Genomic DNA, 16933 nt, shown 5'->3' on the forward strand with positions numbered 1-16933 from the left:
TTTTTACTTAACAAATACTGATGTGTCTGGATTTTACACATTTTTAGCACTAGATTTATGCATTGTTTTTGTCATTCTAGGTCTCATCACTTGATCATTTGTGCATATTTTCTTTATGTTGTTTCACTAGTAGAGTTTAGGTTTTGCATTGCATGCGTTGTAGATTTTGTGTCCAAACATGTGTTTAGCAAGGGGAAAAGAAGCAAAACAGGCTCAATCGACCGAGTGGAGATCATGCATCCGATCGAGTATATGGATCCGAGCTGAGGAATCTAGTGAAGATTTGAGCGGACCAGAGAAGCAGCTCGACCAAGCATCCGACCAAGGCACTCAACCGCATAAGAAACTACAGCCGCATAAGAAATCGATAGACGTTTCATCTTCTTCCAACTCTAAATCTATTTGGCAAAATTGAAATCGAGAAAACTCTTAAACACGGAGTCTCTTCTTCTACACTTTTCTTCAAAGAAAATCACGATATTCTACACGGCGTTTCAAAATGCGGAGAGATTGCATAGCCAATTTGAATCCGTCGAGGACTGATTGGAACATAGACGTGAAGATTTTTAGTATTGCTTACAGGAGAGATTTCATGACGAAGAGGGTTTTAATCCTTGCTGATCAAAGGGTAATTATCTTTCTTATTTACATATAGCATTTTTTTGTAACTTACATATAGTCATTGAATCGATTAGTTGAATGATTTACATATAGCAATTGAAGCAATACTTGATTATTGTGATCATGGTTGGACATAACGTTATAAGTAGATGAATTCTAAATGTAATTGCGCTAAACGCAATTCGTAAGAACTCTTGTGTTGGTAATTAAAACAAATCTATTATGGTTTAATTGTTATCAAACTTGAAAATATTAGTTTACATATCTTCTAAATAAATATAATCAATGCATGAAGATTTAATAGGCCGTTTTACATGTGTCATGAACTTGAGACGACAAGAAAATTAAAATGTACATCAACAACTTCTTTTCGAGATGGAGGACAAAAAGTAAGTACAAAATATTATGGTGTTGTTTTTACTTAACAAATACTGATGTGTCTGGATTTTACACATTTTTAGCACTAGATTTATGCATTTTTTTTGTCATTCTAGGTCTCATCACTTGATCATTTGTGCATATTTTCTTTATGTTGTTTCACTAGTAGAGTTTAGGTTTTGCATTGCATGCGTTGTAGATTTTGTGTCCAAACATGTGTTTAGCAAGGGGAAAAGAAGCAAAACAGGCTCAATCGACCGAGTGGAGATCATGCATCCGATCGAGTATATGGATCCGAGCTGAGGAATCTAGTGAAGATTTGAGCGGACCAGAGAAGCAGCTCGACCAAGCATCCGACCAAGGCACTCAACCGCATAAGAAACTACAGCCGCATAAGAAATCGATAGACGTTTCATCTTCTTCCAACTCTAAATCTATTTGGCAAAATTGAAATCGAGAAAACTCTTAAACACGGAGTCTCTTCTTCTACACTTTTCTTCAAAGAAAATCACGATATTCTACACGGCGTTTCAAAATGCGGCGAGATTGCATAGCCAATTTGAATCCGTCGAGGACTGATTGGAACATAGACGTGAAGATTTTGAGTATTGCTTACAGGAGAGATTTCATGACGAAGAGGGTTTTAATCCTTGCTGATCAAAGGGTAATTATCTTTCTTATTTACATATAGCATTTTTTTGTAACTTACATATAGTCATTGAATCGATTAGTTGAATGATTTACATATAGCAATTGAAGCAATACTTGATTATTGTGATCATGGTTGGACATAACGTTATAAGTAGATGAATTCTAAATGTAATTGCGCTAAACGCAATTCGTAAGAACTCTTGTGTTGGTAATTAAAACAAATCTATTATGGTTTAATTGTTATCAAACTTGAAAATATTAGTTTACATATCTTCTAAATAAATATAATCAATGCATGAAGATTTAATAGGCCGTTTTATATGTGTCATGAACTTGAGACGACAAGAAAATTAAAATGTACATCAACAACTTCTTTTCGAGATGGAGGACAAAAAGTAAGTACAAAATATTATGGTGTTGTTTTTACTTAACAAATACTGATGTGTCTGGATTTTACACATTTTTAGCACTAGCTTTATGCATTGTTTTTGTCATTCTAGGTCTCATCACTTGATCATTTGTGCATATTTTCTTTATGTTGTTTCACTAGTAGAGTTTAGGCTTTGCATTGCATGCGTTGTAGATTTTGTGTCCAAACATGTGTTTAGCAAGGGGAAAAGAAGCAAAACAGGCTCAATCGACCGAGTGGAGATCATGCATCCGATCGAGTATATGGATCCGAGCTGAGGAATCTAGTGAAGATTTGAGCGGACCAGAGAAGCAGCTCGACCAAGCATCCGACCAAGGCACTCAACCGCATAAGAAACTACAGCCGCATAAGAAATCGATAGACGTTTCATCTTCTTCCAACTCTAAATCTATTTGGCAAAATTGAAATCGAGAAAACTCTTAAACACGGAGTCTCTTCTTCTACACTTTTCTTCAAAGAAAATCACGATATTCTACACGGCGTTTCAAAATGCGGAGAGATTGCATAGCCAATTTGAATCCGTCGAGGACTGATTGGAACATAGACGTGAAGATTTTGAGTATTGCTTACAGGAGAGATTTCATGACGAAGAGGGTTTTAATCCTTGCTGATCAAAGGGTAATTATCTTTCTTATTTACATATAGCATTTTTTTGTAACTTACATATAGTCATTGAATCGATTAGTTGAATGATTTACATATAGCAATTGAAGCAATACTTGATTATTGTGATCATGGTTGGACATAACGTTATAAGTAGATGAATTCTAAATGTAATTGCGCTAAACGCAATTCGTAAGAACTCTTGTGTTGGTAATTAAAACAAATCTATTATGGTTTAATTGTTATCAAACTTGAAAATATTAGTTTACATATCTTCTAAATAAATATAATCAATGCATGAAGATTTAATAGGCCGTTTTATATGTGTCATGAACTTGAGACGACAAGAAAATTAAAATGTACATCAACAACTTCTTTTCGAGATGGAGGACAAAAAGTAAGTACAAAATATTATGGTGTTGTTTTTACTTAACAAATACTGATGTGTCTGGATTTTACACATTTTTAGCACTAGATTTATGCATTTTTTTGTCATTCTAGGTCTTATCTCACTTGATCATTTGTGCATATTTTCTTTATGTTGTTTCACTAGTAGAGTTTAGGTTTTGCATTGCATGCGTTGTAGATTTTGTGTCCAAACATGTGTTTAGCAAGGGGAAAAGAAGCAAAACAGGCTCAATCGACCGAGTGGAGATCATGCATCCGATCGAGTATATGGATCTGAGCTGAGGAATCTAGTGAAGATTTGAGCGGACCAAAGAAGCAGCTCGACCAAGCATCCGACCAAGGCACTCAACCGCATAAGAAACTACAGCCGCATAAGAAACTACAACCGCACTAGCTTTCATCCATTCGTTTGCCAGATTAAAATTTTCTTATAAACATACATGATTTCTATATAAATATCTTCAGCCGCATAAGAAACTACACACATGTAACTGAAAAAAACAACTAAAAGCAACTCTGCGGCATAGTGTGGATTATGACCTAGTCTTTTGAAATCAGAATCATTTTTCAATATTAAGACTGTTTTTGCCAAAATATTAAATAAAACACATAAAAAATCATTAAAACATGTAAAAAAAACACCAAATCACTGGAATGAATTTATCATTAATTAAAATTTTTAAGTTAATTCATGTTTAGATACCCATCGTTTGGTGTGAATGTGTCTGGAAATCCAGCTATGGCAAGAGGTCAAAACATTTGTTTCCAAATGGGAAGGGAACTATATATATATATTATCATCTGTGACTTCTAAATTGTACGTAACGTACTATTTCAAACAACTTAATCTAGACACGAGGTGATTCTATCGACTTGATCATAGTAAATATGCATGTTATTTACAGTAATCTATATATCTATTATCCCAAATCATTATATCAATGCCTGTTAATGAAAGCAACATGAAGACTATAATTGAGATCAACTTAATATAGTATTACATATACAATCATGTGTCAAGACGAACACAAAGTGACGTGACAAAAATCAGAACGCACACAAGCTCTAGTTAAACTTGAAAAAAAAAATTTAATTCATTTAATATAATACGCTTAAAACTGATCAGCTCATATAATTTGCCCTTAACTCACAAGGAAAAAAATGTCCATCTATTAAAAGGGCACATGATTAAATTGAAAGAAAAAAAAAACAAGCCAAAATAATCCCAAAGAGAAACGATGCCTATAGAATTAAGCATAAAACTCCAAAGCCTTTATTATCTCCTCTTGGCCTTCTGCTCCCTTCTTGTCATAGACCTTTATGATGAAGTGAATGAAACATTGCCTAAGAGAATAAGATGTTTGAACTTCATACAAAGGAGATAAAGACTTACATTGTAGCTAGCTTCAGTAAGATGCATGCCAAACATAATAGTAACAATGAGAATGGAAAGGAGCATTGAGAAATTAATATGCCAGATTTTACATAAAATAGTAGATAACTTATATCCTAAAATGGAGAAATAAATTTAAGTTTTTAAAAGGTTCCCAAGAAAGAATACAATGCATATATATTATTGATTATGAACAAATAAAATGAAATTTAATAAAAATGAAATATGCTATTATATATGTATAGTATATTGAATAATAGTTTTACTCTCCAATTCCTTTCTCTATGCACTGGTGAGAATTGACCCTAGAGCTGGAGGTTCATTGTGAGCCACATGCGAACACCATTGATTACTTGGGGAACGTTTGCATGATGATCCCTATACAAGGTATAACCCCAAAATTAGATTCAGAAAAAATAAAGTCAAGTAGTAATTAAACAAAAGAAAAGTTAAGTTAATTTATGTTTAGATACCCTTCGTATGGTGTGAATGTGACTGGAAATCCAGCCCTGCGAAGAGTGTCAAAACATCTGTTTCCAACTTGGAAAGGAACTATAACATCAGCTGTGATACACACAAAAAAGAAGGACAAAGAGGAATCAGTATCATCTCAAGATTACAATATAAATCATAAAGTAGATATGTAGATGACAATATACACATACAAATTCCATGTGTAAGTAAGATTTGTACAGATGGTGCAAGATATGGGTTGCGGTGGAAGCATCTGCAAGTTTTGAGTTAAGTTTCTATGTTTAAATGAAAGTTTGTGTAACTTAAGTTTTCTTACAAATAATAATGTAATGGTTTAAAGCGAGTTTACCTCCAAGCAGGAAGCCATCCGTTGATCCCTACAATAGTTCTTAGTCGTCCTATGGTTTGCTCCCGTCCAGTGATATAACAAGTTGCACTTGCAGAGTAGAGAGCTACCGCTGCACCCATGCCGATACCTCCTACTCCTATCATGACTATCAAAAACCAATTGGATTAATAGATTTGATATATAAAGTTTGATGCATTTATACTATAAACTAGGCATGTTATGTGTAGATGATGATTATGGGTTACCATTGCCTGGTTCATCTTTGAGAAGGTTAACAACAAACGCAGCTGTAGAATTGAAAGAAACCATATCGTCTTCCATATTCTCAGAAATTCCCGTGATATCGCACCCTAAGTCATCAAAACAATATATATACAATGTTATTAGTTTTTAATTAAAATTTTAGAAGACATTAAATAGAACTAGTGTTTTCTGAAGTTTAAAGCCAAATAAATATATCTTACAAGCAGTAGTTTGGGTTCCACACAAGAAAGTAACGGGACGTGTTGGAGCAGTCGGACAAATCCATTTTACCTATGCATAAAAATCATAACTTCTAATTAGAAACTTCTGTTTGGCTAATATAATATATAGATTTATGGAAAAATTAACATGTGCATGGATTCATACATTTGGAAGATTCAATTTACGTACAAATGTAGCTGAGCTGCATGCAGAAAGAATATACATATAGAGTGAGAGACGCACTTGAAGTACAGAAACGAACAAGACTGATTTTACGTATATACATGCAACTTTAGGGAAGTAAGCTCATAAGAAATCAAATTTAATACAAAAAGTTAAGGGAAAAAATATAATGTACAGTACTTCAAACAAAATCAAATCAAATCTTATAAGAAAACAAGGAACCATATATATATATATATATATATATATATTATAAGAAAAAGTAAAGTATGTGATTGTCAGATTATGTTACTCTTGGTCATTCATCCCGATGTCATGAAGCCAGACTATAGTTGCGTTGTGAATTCTTGTTGGTGAAACTATTGTAGTTTCTCCACAAGAAATGCCACTACCTGTACATATTGTAAAATTTTAATGTATCAATTCCAAACAGATATATAATTACAGGATAAAAATCATGAACAATCAACAATTAAAGAAAATACATACTAGAAGCCATGTTTTGATGAAATAGTCACTTCTTTCGATTTTTTTTGGATTGCACTAGATACAAATGGAGATTTGAAGGGGAAGGTTTTTTGTATTTATTATCAAATTAGGAGTGTTCAGAAATGAAGTCTTCTTAATTAAAGTTTGGTGCAGTTAAAAAAAAAAAACTATTAATATTGAAAATTGGATATGCAAGAAAAAATTATTACTAATCAAAGTTTGATCTTCTTATTATGATTGGCAGATCTAGAATATTGTGTTTTTGGGGATATAATTTAATTGAGAACCTAATAAAATGTGACTGGAAACCCAGGCCTACGAAGAAACATGAATAATGACAACAAGGAAACAAGAACAAACCAGAAGCCACATTTGAACTAGAAGCTTTCTTTTTTCTTGAACCAGAACCAGGAGCCATGTTTTGATATGAGAAGAAGTTGCACTATAGATGAAAAATATAAGAGAAGGCAAGGGAAGACATTGTGTATTTATACAAGAAATGAGTGTTTCTTTTTTTTTTCTTTTTTTTTTAAACCAACAAAGGAACCTTATGACAGAAAAATCTAATTTTAACCAAAAAGAAAGAAAGAAAAATCTAGTATTAAAAGTTGACAAAATCAAACACCTAAAAGTTATAACTAGTTTTCATAACAAAGTTTCACTGGAGGCATAATTCAATTAAAGTAATTTTAATATTTTGTTTATTTAGGTGTTGCTGGACTGGTCAATAAAATGAAAAGCTTATAAACCAAAGAAAAAAAAACTTTAGGTGTAATTAACACAATTTAATAATCTATCGATCATGCATATAAATAAAAGAAAAGAAAAACCTCTATATTTGACACTTTATCAAAGTTGTTTTTAAGGTACTTTTAATTATGATCTTATAAAGTAATGAGTGTTGTGTTTAAATGTAATTATTATAATATCCTTTTTGAGTATCTATTTATAATTTATTCCCTATATTAAATAGCACGTTGAGGTCCTTGATTTTCTATTATTTAAATTTATTTTGTTGTGTCTATTATTTATATCTTTTTAATAAATATAATCAATGCATGTAGATTTAATAGGCCGTTTTATACGTGTCATGAACTTGAGACGACAAGAAAATTAAAATGTACTTCATCAACTTCTTTTCGAGATGGAGGACAAAAAGTAAGTACAAAATATTATGGTGTTGTTTTTACTTAACAAATAATTACTGATGTGTCTGGATTTTAATCATTTTTAGCACTAGCTTTATGCATTGTTTTTGTCATTCTAGGTCTCATCACTTGATAATTTGTGCATATTTTCTTTATGTTGCTTCACTAGTAGAGTTTAGGCTTTGCATTGCATGCATTGTAGATTTTGTGTCCAAACATCTGTTTACCAAGGGGAAAAGAAGCAAAACAGGCTCAATCGATCGAGTGGAGATCATGCATCCGATCGAGTATATGGATCCGAGCTGAGGAATCGAGTCAAAATTCGAGCGGACCAGAGAAGTAGCTCGACCAAGCATCCGACCAAGGCCCTCAATCGGACTGATCGAATGCACGACCGAGGAGACCAATCGAGCAGACTTCAACCGCCTTTCTATTTTATATTTTTTTATTTTAAGCCTTCTATAAATAGGCCTCTTGGCTAATGACTCCAGAATCGAGTTTTGTTCTATGCTTTTCTCTTTTATGCTCTAGATTTCCAGAAACTTGTAAAATTCATATCTTTTGATCTATTTGGAATTTACTGTTGGTTCTTTGTTTGATATTGCCTATCTCTCTTAGATCTATATGATTTTTCAAGTTTCAATGTTTTTGGGGTTTGTGTTCTTGAACATGTTTCTTAGATCTGAGTAGTGAACTTAGGGTCTGAGGATGGGTTAGATCTAGGTGGAGAACTTAGATGATCTAGGTTGTTGTAGAGTAGAACTGCCTTAATTTCCCTTCTGTATTAGTGTCCATAATACTTATCCCTTATTGATCATTTGGAGATTAGATCCTAGGCTTCCACACCCAAGAGGTGATCGATGGAATGCTTGATCATCTAATGCTAGAGAATTTCATGTCTAGGCCCAAAATATTGGTTGACTAGAGTGTTATTTGACAATAATGAGTTGATTCTTAATGCCTATTCATTTCATATTTTGTCAACCAGAAGTTGAGAATAGGAAGTGATTTTAATTTGATAACCTCTGTCAGGAGATTGAATTAATTAGTATAATAGCTTGTTGTCTAGGGAGTAGCTTGATTGTGTGTTGTTAAGCAGCCTAGTGACCTTAGTTTCTCCACCGAAGTCAATTATCCCATCCTTGGAACCTTTTGTTAATTTATTGCTTTATCTTGCTTTGTTTATGTTTCTGTAGTTCTTGCATGTTTAACTTTAGTCTCATTTCTATTCACTGCTTGCTTTAGTTTCATTTTGTTTTCTGCTTAGTGGTTATTTAGTTTGGTTACTTAAACTTTAATCTTAATTGGCTTGACTTGTTTAAACATGATTGCATCCTGATTGTTTACACACTTCCATTTGGAACGGCAAATCCCTTTATACTGCAATTGTACTTGGGTGATTGATTCCAAAGACTCAAAAGCCTGTTATCAATTACGCACTACTAACTTTATAAATATGTTTAAGTGACATATGTTTGGAATGTCGATTGTCATTGAGGTATCAACATCATCATATGTGTTATTAAATTCGTAAAATTGGAGATCTCTAAAGGTAAATTTATATTTTCTAACGATTTGGTAAAATTATCGTATGATTTATACAACATATTTTCCAACAACAATTAAACTTATTTTAATCAAAACAAATTATTTTGTAAATATATTCAGGTAATATAATAGGTACCACGGCGTATTCATGTACACAAATACTTTTCAATTATCCATGTCCTCGGGTTTCAATAATGCAAGATATATTTACAGGTAATGGGGATCAAGTTTAGTCTTCAACATTGTTTAAATAGTTGTTAACCTTTTAAAATCTTTACTGGTTTTGTATTTTAATGTCTCTACCTTATATCATTATTTCAACATTTTTTAGGATTTGTTAGTTTTTTGGAAGCTTTATTGCTATTTTAACAATTTCATTTAGCAAGATCATATTATTATTTCATTATTCACACACATAACTAGTCTTGCGCAGGACATGGGCCCTTCACCTAGTAAGGATTGTATCTGAAGTATATTTTTAGATTTCTCAAAATCAATTAAGTAATGAGTTCAAAAAAATAAAGCAAATTTAAAACCAAACTAGACATAACCCAAACTTATCAACTGAGTTTAGCTTGTAATTTAAACCATAATAACCGAGATAAACCAAAATCAAAATGAATATATAAAACTGTATTGAAATACCCAAAAACAAGTTTTAGAGAGTTCTCAAAAGAGGGTAATCTTCCAATAGTTCCCTTTCTGACAAAGTATCATTCTCGTTCTATATTGTCCACACTACCGCAATTGCTTGCAACATTTTGTTTCACAAGAGAAGAATAACTTAGCATCTCCTTCAAAAGAAAAGATTTAGAAAGACATTACAAGAGAATATAAGAAAATATTTGTACGCCCTCGATGGGATAAATGATGATAAATAATGTCAACCTCAAGAGAGCGTACTTGAATTCACTCCCAGAACCACTTGGAAATGAGCCACTTAACCAAGGTTCATCATGAAAAAATATATCAGCTATATCTTGTCATCCTAGAAAAACGATGCAACCACCAAAAATTCTGCAAACAACTGGAAGAACAAACAAAAACTCTAGGAAAAGCATGTGATCGTCTAGAACTCTACATCAAATGTAGAGAAAAGAAGTGCAGTTTCTCCACAAGCCATGATAAAGAGATGAATTTAATAATTTAATGGAGCTAAAATCGTTGATTATATCCCTGATTTAATTCCAACAACTTAAAGGCCATAGAATCTTCAAGAAAACTAAGTTGTGTTTTGATGAGCTCTCTGTAGCTAAGTGCCTTCTCTTCACCACTGCTTACGAAATTGAAACGTTTATCGCTAGGTATTTGACCAAATAGGATCGTCCAATTCAATTAAAACCAATGAGGCTCTAACCTCTAAGCTCGATATCCTGGTCTAAGCGACTGGTGGCTTGATGAGCGACTGGTAGGTTCTAGTGATTTATATATCTCAAGGGAGTTTTGTTTCTGTCCCATGTTCTTTGATATCCTTACAAGAACTATAAAGTGGAAATGAGGGTAGTGAACCCAATTATACTTAGTGGCTTGATGAGCAACTGATACGTTCTTTCGGCATTTGAAGCTCAAATGGAGGAGGTAGTGAAAGGAGAGAGAGAGAGAGAGAGAGAGAGAGAGAGAGAGAGAGAGAGAGAGAGAGAGAGAGAGAGAGAGAGAGAGAGAGAGAGAGAGAGTGGAGTTTGGTTCCTTTGGGTGGCTCGTGGGGGCGAGTTGAAGTTGAAGGAAGCTTTTGTAGATAGATCGGTGTAGCGGTGAGCTAGTGCAATCTCCTGCAGTTTTGTGTGCCTATAGGCGGGTTTTGGACGCATTGCAGGTGTAACTTGATACTTGAAGGGATATTGATTCGGGATCATATTTTGAATGCTAAGAAGATTGTTGAAGACTGGAGGGTCGGAATGAGGATCAAGAGGACGAAAAAGACAGAGTTGTTGATAGGGAATTTAATATCCCGGTTTCAAGAAATAAGTTGTTGCATGAAAAGATGTTAAAAATAATTAATTTGGCCACCTATACACCAAAGCACACTTATCTTTTTTGGTCAAACATTCTGAGAGAACTTCATAGTTAAGGGTGTTTGAGCTGGACCAATTTCAAGATAGATGATCTTTCGAGAAGTGATTGCTGGATGGGTCCATGGACCGAGAGAGGACGGCACCCACTATTGGCCATTAAGGAAGGTGGTTGTTAGGACGTTACAAAAAGAGAGGAGATCAAGGAAGTAGTGAAGATGTTTATGGATAGAGACTGTGAATAAGGGAATGAGATGAAAAGAAGGGCTTGTGACCTTGGTGAGATCCGTCGAGGAGCAGTTGCTGAAAGAGGTTCTTATGTTGCTAACATCGACTAGTTCTTTCATATTACCAATGCGAGTTAAGACTAAATGAACTTTTGTTGTTTGGCACATTTTTACACTTACTTGTTGTGAATTCTCGTTATGCGCAATTGAAATTAGCAAGATCAGATTGGTCAAATTTTGTTTTCTCGTGATTTACTACCAAGAATGAATGAAAGCCTTTGCCATCTTTGAAGACCATAACACATGAGAAAGAGTATCCCATTGACATTGCTACCTTTGAGATAAAAAGCCTAACAAAATCTCATTTATGTTTTTTTGGACGTTTAATACTTCATCTTTTTCATTGGTATAAAAATACTTCATGTAAATAATTTTGGTTTAATAATACTTAATCTTGTGAAATAAAAAGCCTAAAAATATCTCATTTATGTTTTATTTGGATATTTAATACTTCATCTTTTTCATTGGTATAAAAATATTTCATTTAAATAATTTTGGTTTAATAATACTTAATCTCTTAAAAAGTGGTTGATTTCAACCCATGATTAAACATCGTTAACAGACGTTAAATAATCATTTGACGGCGTTAAATTTTATCCTTATAAGTTAAAATATAAAGTTTACATATTTAGATTAAATTGACTAATTGTTAGCGTTGTCTGGTGGCGAGAGGTTTGTTTTGTAACCCATATACCCGGGTTCGATTCTCCTAAACAACTAACAGCACTCCTATTTGTTTTTCTAACTTCTTCTTCGATTGATTCGATTTGTTCTCTTTTTTGAAATAAATTTTTTTTGGTTGAAGGCTAAATTGATTTGTTCTTGTTGTTGTTGCTAACGATCGAATAGTACTAGATTCAGATAGGAGATACATGCAGGGGCGGAGGCAGACAACAACTACAAGGGTCAAGTAAAAATTTTAAATTAGTTGAATTTGTATGTAATTTTTTTTTTGACCCTTACCCAATAAGACAAATGACCCATATGAAATTTTGTCCGATCAGTTAATTGACCCATGTGAAATTTAAAAATACAAGAATTTAGGTTTATATACATAATATTGGGTCTAAAATAATTTCTTTTAAGTAAATACTAAGGCTTTAGACTTTTTTTTGGCGTAGCTTTAGGTTTAGGCTTATGTATTTTTTTTTCTTAAATGATGACCCGGGTGGACAAAGTTTTTGGCTCCGCCACTGGATACCTGACGACGTTGTTTTAACTGTTCACGGCGAGAATTAAGGAGTTAGAGTGTTCTTGTGAATTGACTTTGCTATATGTGAATATGGCAATATTTTCAGATCTAACGAACTTTCATTATAATACGCTTCATTAATGAAGTGTATAATACAAGTATAACTCTGCTTAAATACAGTCAATATAACCGGGACATAACCGGATCAATACTAAACCAGCTATAAACCGATGTATATAATCTGATACTCCCCCTCAAGATGGAGAGTACAAGTGATGTAATCCCATCTTGGATAATAAGTGATTGTATTGAATAGCTGTAAGTGGCTTAGTTAACAGGTCTGCAAGTTGATGTTGTGTACCAATGTGAAGAACCTTCATGAATTCAGAAGCTACCCTTTCACGAACCATGTGACAATCTCGTTCTACATGTTTGGTGCGCTCGTGGAAGACAGAATTCTTGGCAATGTGCAGTGCAGCTCTGTTATCGCAATGCAGCTTGCTTATCACAGTACATCATGATCGTGTCATCAAGTGAAACCTGCAGATCTTCAAGCATAGAGTTGATCCAAAGAAGCTCACAAGTTGTATTGGCCATACTTCTATACTCTGCTTCAGCAGAACTTCGACTGACAATGTCCTGTTTCTTTAACTTCCAAGAGATTAAGGAATCTCGAAGAAAGATACAAAATCCAGAAATGGACCTGCTTGTCTCATGACAATTGCCCCAGTCAGCATCTGCAAATGCACGAAGAGTTAGAGTTGATTTTGCTGAGTAGAAAACGCCTTGGTTTGGATCATTTATTTAAATATCTCGATATCCGAAATGCAGCATCCAAGTGAGGCTCTCTGGTGACTATCAAGTAAAGCAGTTTACCAATGAGGCGTCTGTAGGGAGAAGGATCAGGTAGACGCTCTCCTTTCTCTTCACTTAGTTTCAAACTTAATTCCATTGGTGTAGTATCTGCTTTACAACCCAACAGACCAAACTCTTCAAGCAATTCCAATGCATACTTTCTCTGAGAAACAGAGATCCCTTCTTTAGACCTTGCAATTTCCAATCACAAAAAATATCTCATCTGCCCCAAATCTTTGAGCTTAAATTCTTTTCCAAGGAAATTTTTGGGAACGGGTTCGGATTCGGGTTCGGATTTGGGTTCGGGTTCGGGTAAACCCGAAGACCCGAACATACCCAAAAACCCGGTTTTATACTTATGTCATATTTCATATATGTTGATACAAATACGATTAGCGATTTCATTCCCAAAAATAATCATCATTCTGCCCCAAGTTAGCGAAATCCCAGAAGACGTTTAGCTTCCCTACCCAATTTCGTTTTTTTCCATTCAAAACTCTAGATCCCTAATCTCCCCAACAACAAACTGGATTCACCAATTACACAAAACTCTCAGTTTCATTCCCGAGAAGCTCCTCCTCCCTCTGAGTTTTCGAGAAATTATTCTCAGGTGAGTTATGTTTTTGTTTGTCTATGTCTCTCTCTCTCTCGTACGTCTCTCTCTTCAAGTGATTTTTTGTTGGATTTTCCTCAGATTTTTTGAACACATCCCAGTAAAAGATGATAGTGTATCTGATCACTTCTTCTTCTTATACTTTGTGTGACGTTTGACTTCCTTGATTGCAATTCTAAACCAAAAACAAACGCTGTCAAACCTAGAAGGGGATATTAGGGGCGGAGTCAAGACCCGGGAGCTTAGAACTGAGACGTGGGAGCTCAGAGACGATTCCAAGGAGCTCTCAACTCGTTTCATCTCTGAAGCTAAGTCCACCGAGCTCAAAGCTGATGACAATCGCCAAAACGGTGTAAACAAGTAGCAACAGAATGATATCCATAGCCACATGAATACAAACAAAAGTTTAAACATGTAGCTCCAAGCTAATAATAATAGCCACAAGGGTATAAACAAGTAGCTCGAGCTGGTGACCATGGCGAATAGCTTTCCGAGGGAGTATACAAGTAGCTCGAAGATGATGACGATGGTGACGAGTTTTTTTTCTAACGTGTAGACGATTTTTTTTCGCTGATGACGATGGCGAATAGCTTTCCACCATGATCAAATGTTTGATACAAGAAAAGCTGGCTTGGGTTTTTGTTTTTGTTTTTGTTTTATTAATTTATAAGTAGGTTTTATTTATATTTATTAAAAAGAGAAACGGTCTGAGAAATATTTTGGTGGGATATTTTTTTTTGTTTCAACAAAACTAGGTCCGGATCCGCGCTACAGCAAATTATCGTGAATTGTTATTTGGTTTTAATCTAAATATCAGTATGAAATAATTGATTGTTTTCATTGTAGTTAGATGTTTAAGTATATTTTTTGTTAAAAGGCACTTGTAAAACTAATTAGGGATTGAGCAAGATTTAAAAATTTTATGTATTTAAACGTTCTTAGATCATCTCCAATGTATTTTGCTATTTTTGCCTCTAAAATAGAGGAACTCTATAATAGAGGTAAGTTTTACTCCAATGTTCTCCTCTATAATAGAAAACTCTATTTTTCCTCTATATATAGAGAAACTGTATTTTTTTCCTCTATATATAGAGAAAAATATAGCAATCTCTATTTTAGAGATAATAATAGGGGTGGATTGGATCATATTTACCTCTATACTCTATCTTTGAGGCAAAGATAGAGATAATATAGACATGGGTTGGAGATGCTCTTAGACTTTTTTTTTTTCCGGCAAAAACAACTTTTGATTGATTAAAGAGAGTTATTACAAAGAATTATTGAACATAGTTATTACATACGAAGATGTATGTGCCCATACACTAAGAAAAATATAGCAGGAGGGAGATTGACGATGCTTTCCGAAGAGTAGTCTTACTCGCTAACCGACCATGAGATCCGTTATCGTCCAACTTCATATTAGATTTCTCTTTGTTACGATTAGTATGCATCAACTCGTGGCTGAACTTTGCTTTTGAAAACCGTAACTTTGAACCCGATGTTTCCATAAATAACTCTGAAATGTAGACATAAAGTTACCAAAACTTTCATACCAAAGTCTTTTTGAAGAAACTTTACTCTGTAATTTTCTCTTCCAACATCACAAATAAGTTACTGACCATAGCATCTTTTGAAGAGATTTTTGCCATACAAGAATCTGAATAATCCGTAAATCTTACCGAAGAGAACCATAGGCCTAGATAGAGTAATACGTTCATGGTTACTTCAACGTGTGATGTGTTTGGTCCCACGAAACAATCATCATCATCTTCACCAAAAGCCCACGATTGTGCCAATTGCAAATCTATAATGTGATGGTTCTTTTTCAGTGGGATCAAAACCATCATAACAACGACTAAAACACTCTTCACTGCCTCTTGTAGATAGTCCATCGGTAAAGACATTAGGAAAACATCAAAATCCATAATTGATTTCCCAATTTTCTATACAATCTCTAAGAAATCCAAAAACTTCAAGCAAAGTTGTTACTCTATAAATTCCAGGATCAAAAACCAAAGTGAAACTCCATACCAATGAGCAGGGTTTTGCTAAGCTCCAGGAGATGTTGACGAGTACACTGGTATTGGCTTTACCAGAGCAGGGGGAGCCGTATGTGGTGTACACAGATGCTTCAGGAGTTGGTTTGGGCTGTGTGTTGATGCAGCAGGGTAAGGTGATTGCATATGCTTCGCGGCAGTTGCGGAAGCATGAGGGCAACTACCCTACTCATGACTTGGAGATGGCAGCGGTAGTCTTTGCTTTGAAAATTTGGGAAGCTTCGTGACGTATAGGTCGTGCTTTCCACTAGATTCATAAGTTAACGGTTGGTTTCTGTTTTAGGACTTCGTTTCTGTGGTTATAGTTTTTCTGCTGTTTTTGTCCATATTGGTTCATAGAGATTTTTGTTTGTGTGGATTGTTGTAGGGCGTTGTTTGGCAGCTGCAGATGCTAAGAGAGTTTTCCTAGTTGTATTTTTTTAATTCAAATCACCTTGTTAAGGTGAAGGTGAGTGCGTGACCATGAGCTTATCTAAGCGATTGGGATTGAGTGACTTGTTTTGTGATGATTTGTAGGTGAACTGGAAGTTTCACTGCATGGTTAACTTGTTGGTTGGTTTGTATATGTTATATATGTTGTTGTTATCTTATTGCTTGTGTGTATAGCTCGTAGACCTCACTAAGTATTTCTGGAAATACTTACGCATCTTTTTCTGTGATGCAGGTAAAGGAAGGCATGACCGTGTATGGCATGAAGGTTGCGACCTGAGAGTGGGGGAGTAGGGAGACTTCCTGGATACCGTAGTCTAAGGTAGAAGCCCGAGGACGAGCCGTTATGAT

General features: G+C 34.4%; 1 protein-coding gene and 1 long non-coding RNA gene across 4 annotated transcripts; one reads left to right on the top strand and one right to left on the bottom strand.

The window, feature by feature from the left end:
• Positions 1-4171: 4171 nt before the first annotated feature.
• Positions 4172-6906, bottom strand: LOC17895288 (acyl-protein thioesterase 1). Of its 3 annotated transcripts, XR_002834959.1 has the most exons (10): positions 6805-6906; positions 6248-6347; positions 5938-5974; positions 5772-5841; positions 5553-5657; positions 5308-5452; positions 5150-5211; positions 4958-5048; positions 4485-4862; positions 4172-4407 (listed from the first exon to the last, which is right to left on the bottom strand). XR_002834959.1 is itself a non-coding variant. In XM_023787192.1 (9 exons), the coding sequence occupies exons 1-9, from the start codon at positions 6860-6862 to the stop codon at positions 4790-4792; spliced, it is 741 nt and encodes a 246-aa protein (XP_023642960.1). In that variant the 5' UTR covers positions 6863-6906; the 3' UTR covers positions 4172-4789. The 3 variants fall into 3 exon arrangements, 2 of the variants coding, with proteins under 2 accessions (XP_023642960.1, XP_023642961.1); XM_023787192.1 differs by having other exon boundaries at positions 4172-4862; XM_023787193.1 differs by lacking the exons at positions 4172-4407; positions 4485-4862; positions 5150-5211 and having other exon boundaries at positions 4960-5048.
• A 612-nt stretch (positions 6907-7518) lies between these two features.
• On the top strand, positions 7519-8193 carry LOC111831861. The gene is made up of 2 exons (XR_002834960.1): positions 7519-7602; positions 7795-8193. It is a non-coding gene; the product is annotated as an uncharacterized LOC111831861 (long non-coding RNA).
• The last annotated feature ends 8740 nt before the right edge of the window (positions 8194-16933 follow it).

This window comes from Capsella rubella, unplaced genomic scaffold (genome assembly GCF_000375325.1).
Source record: "Capsella rubella cultivar Monte Gargano unplaced genomic scaffold, Caprub1_0 scaffold_2, whole genome shotgun sequence".
NCBI lineage: Eukaryota > Viridiplantae > Streptophyta > Magnoliopsida > Brassicales > Brassicaceae > Capsella > Capsella rubella.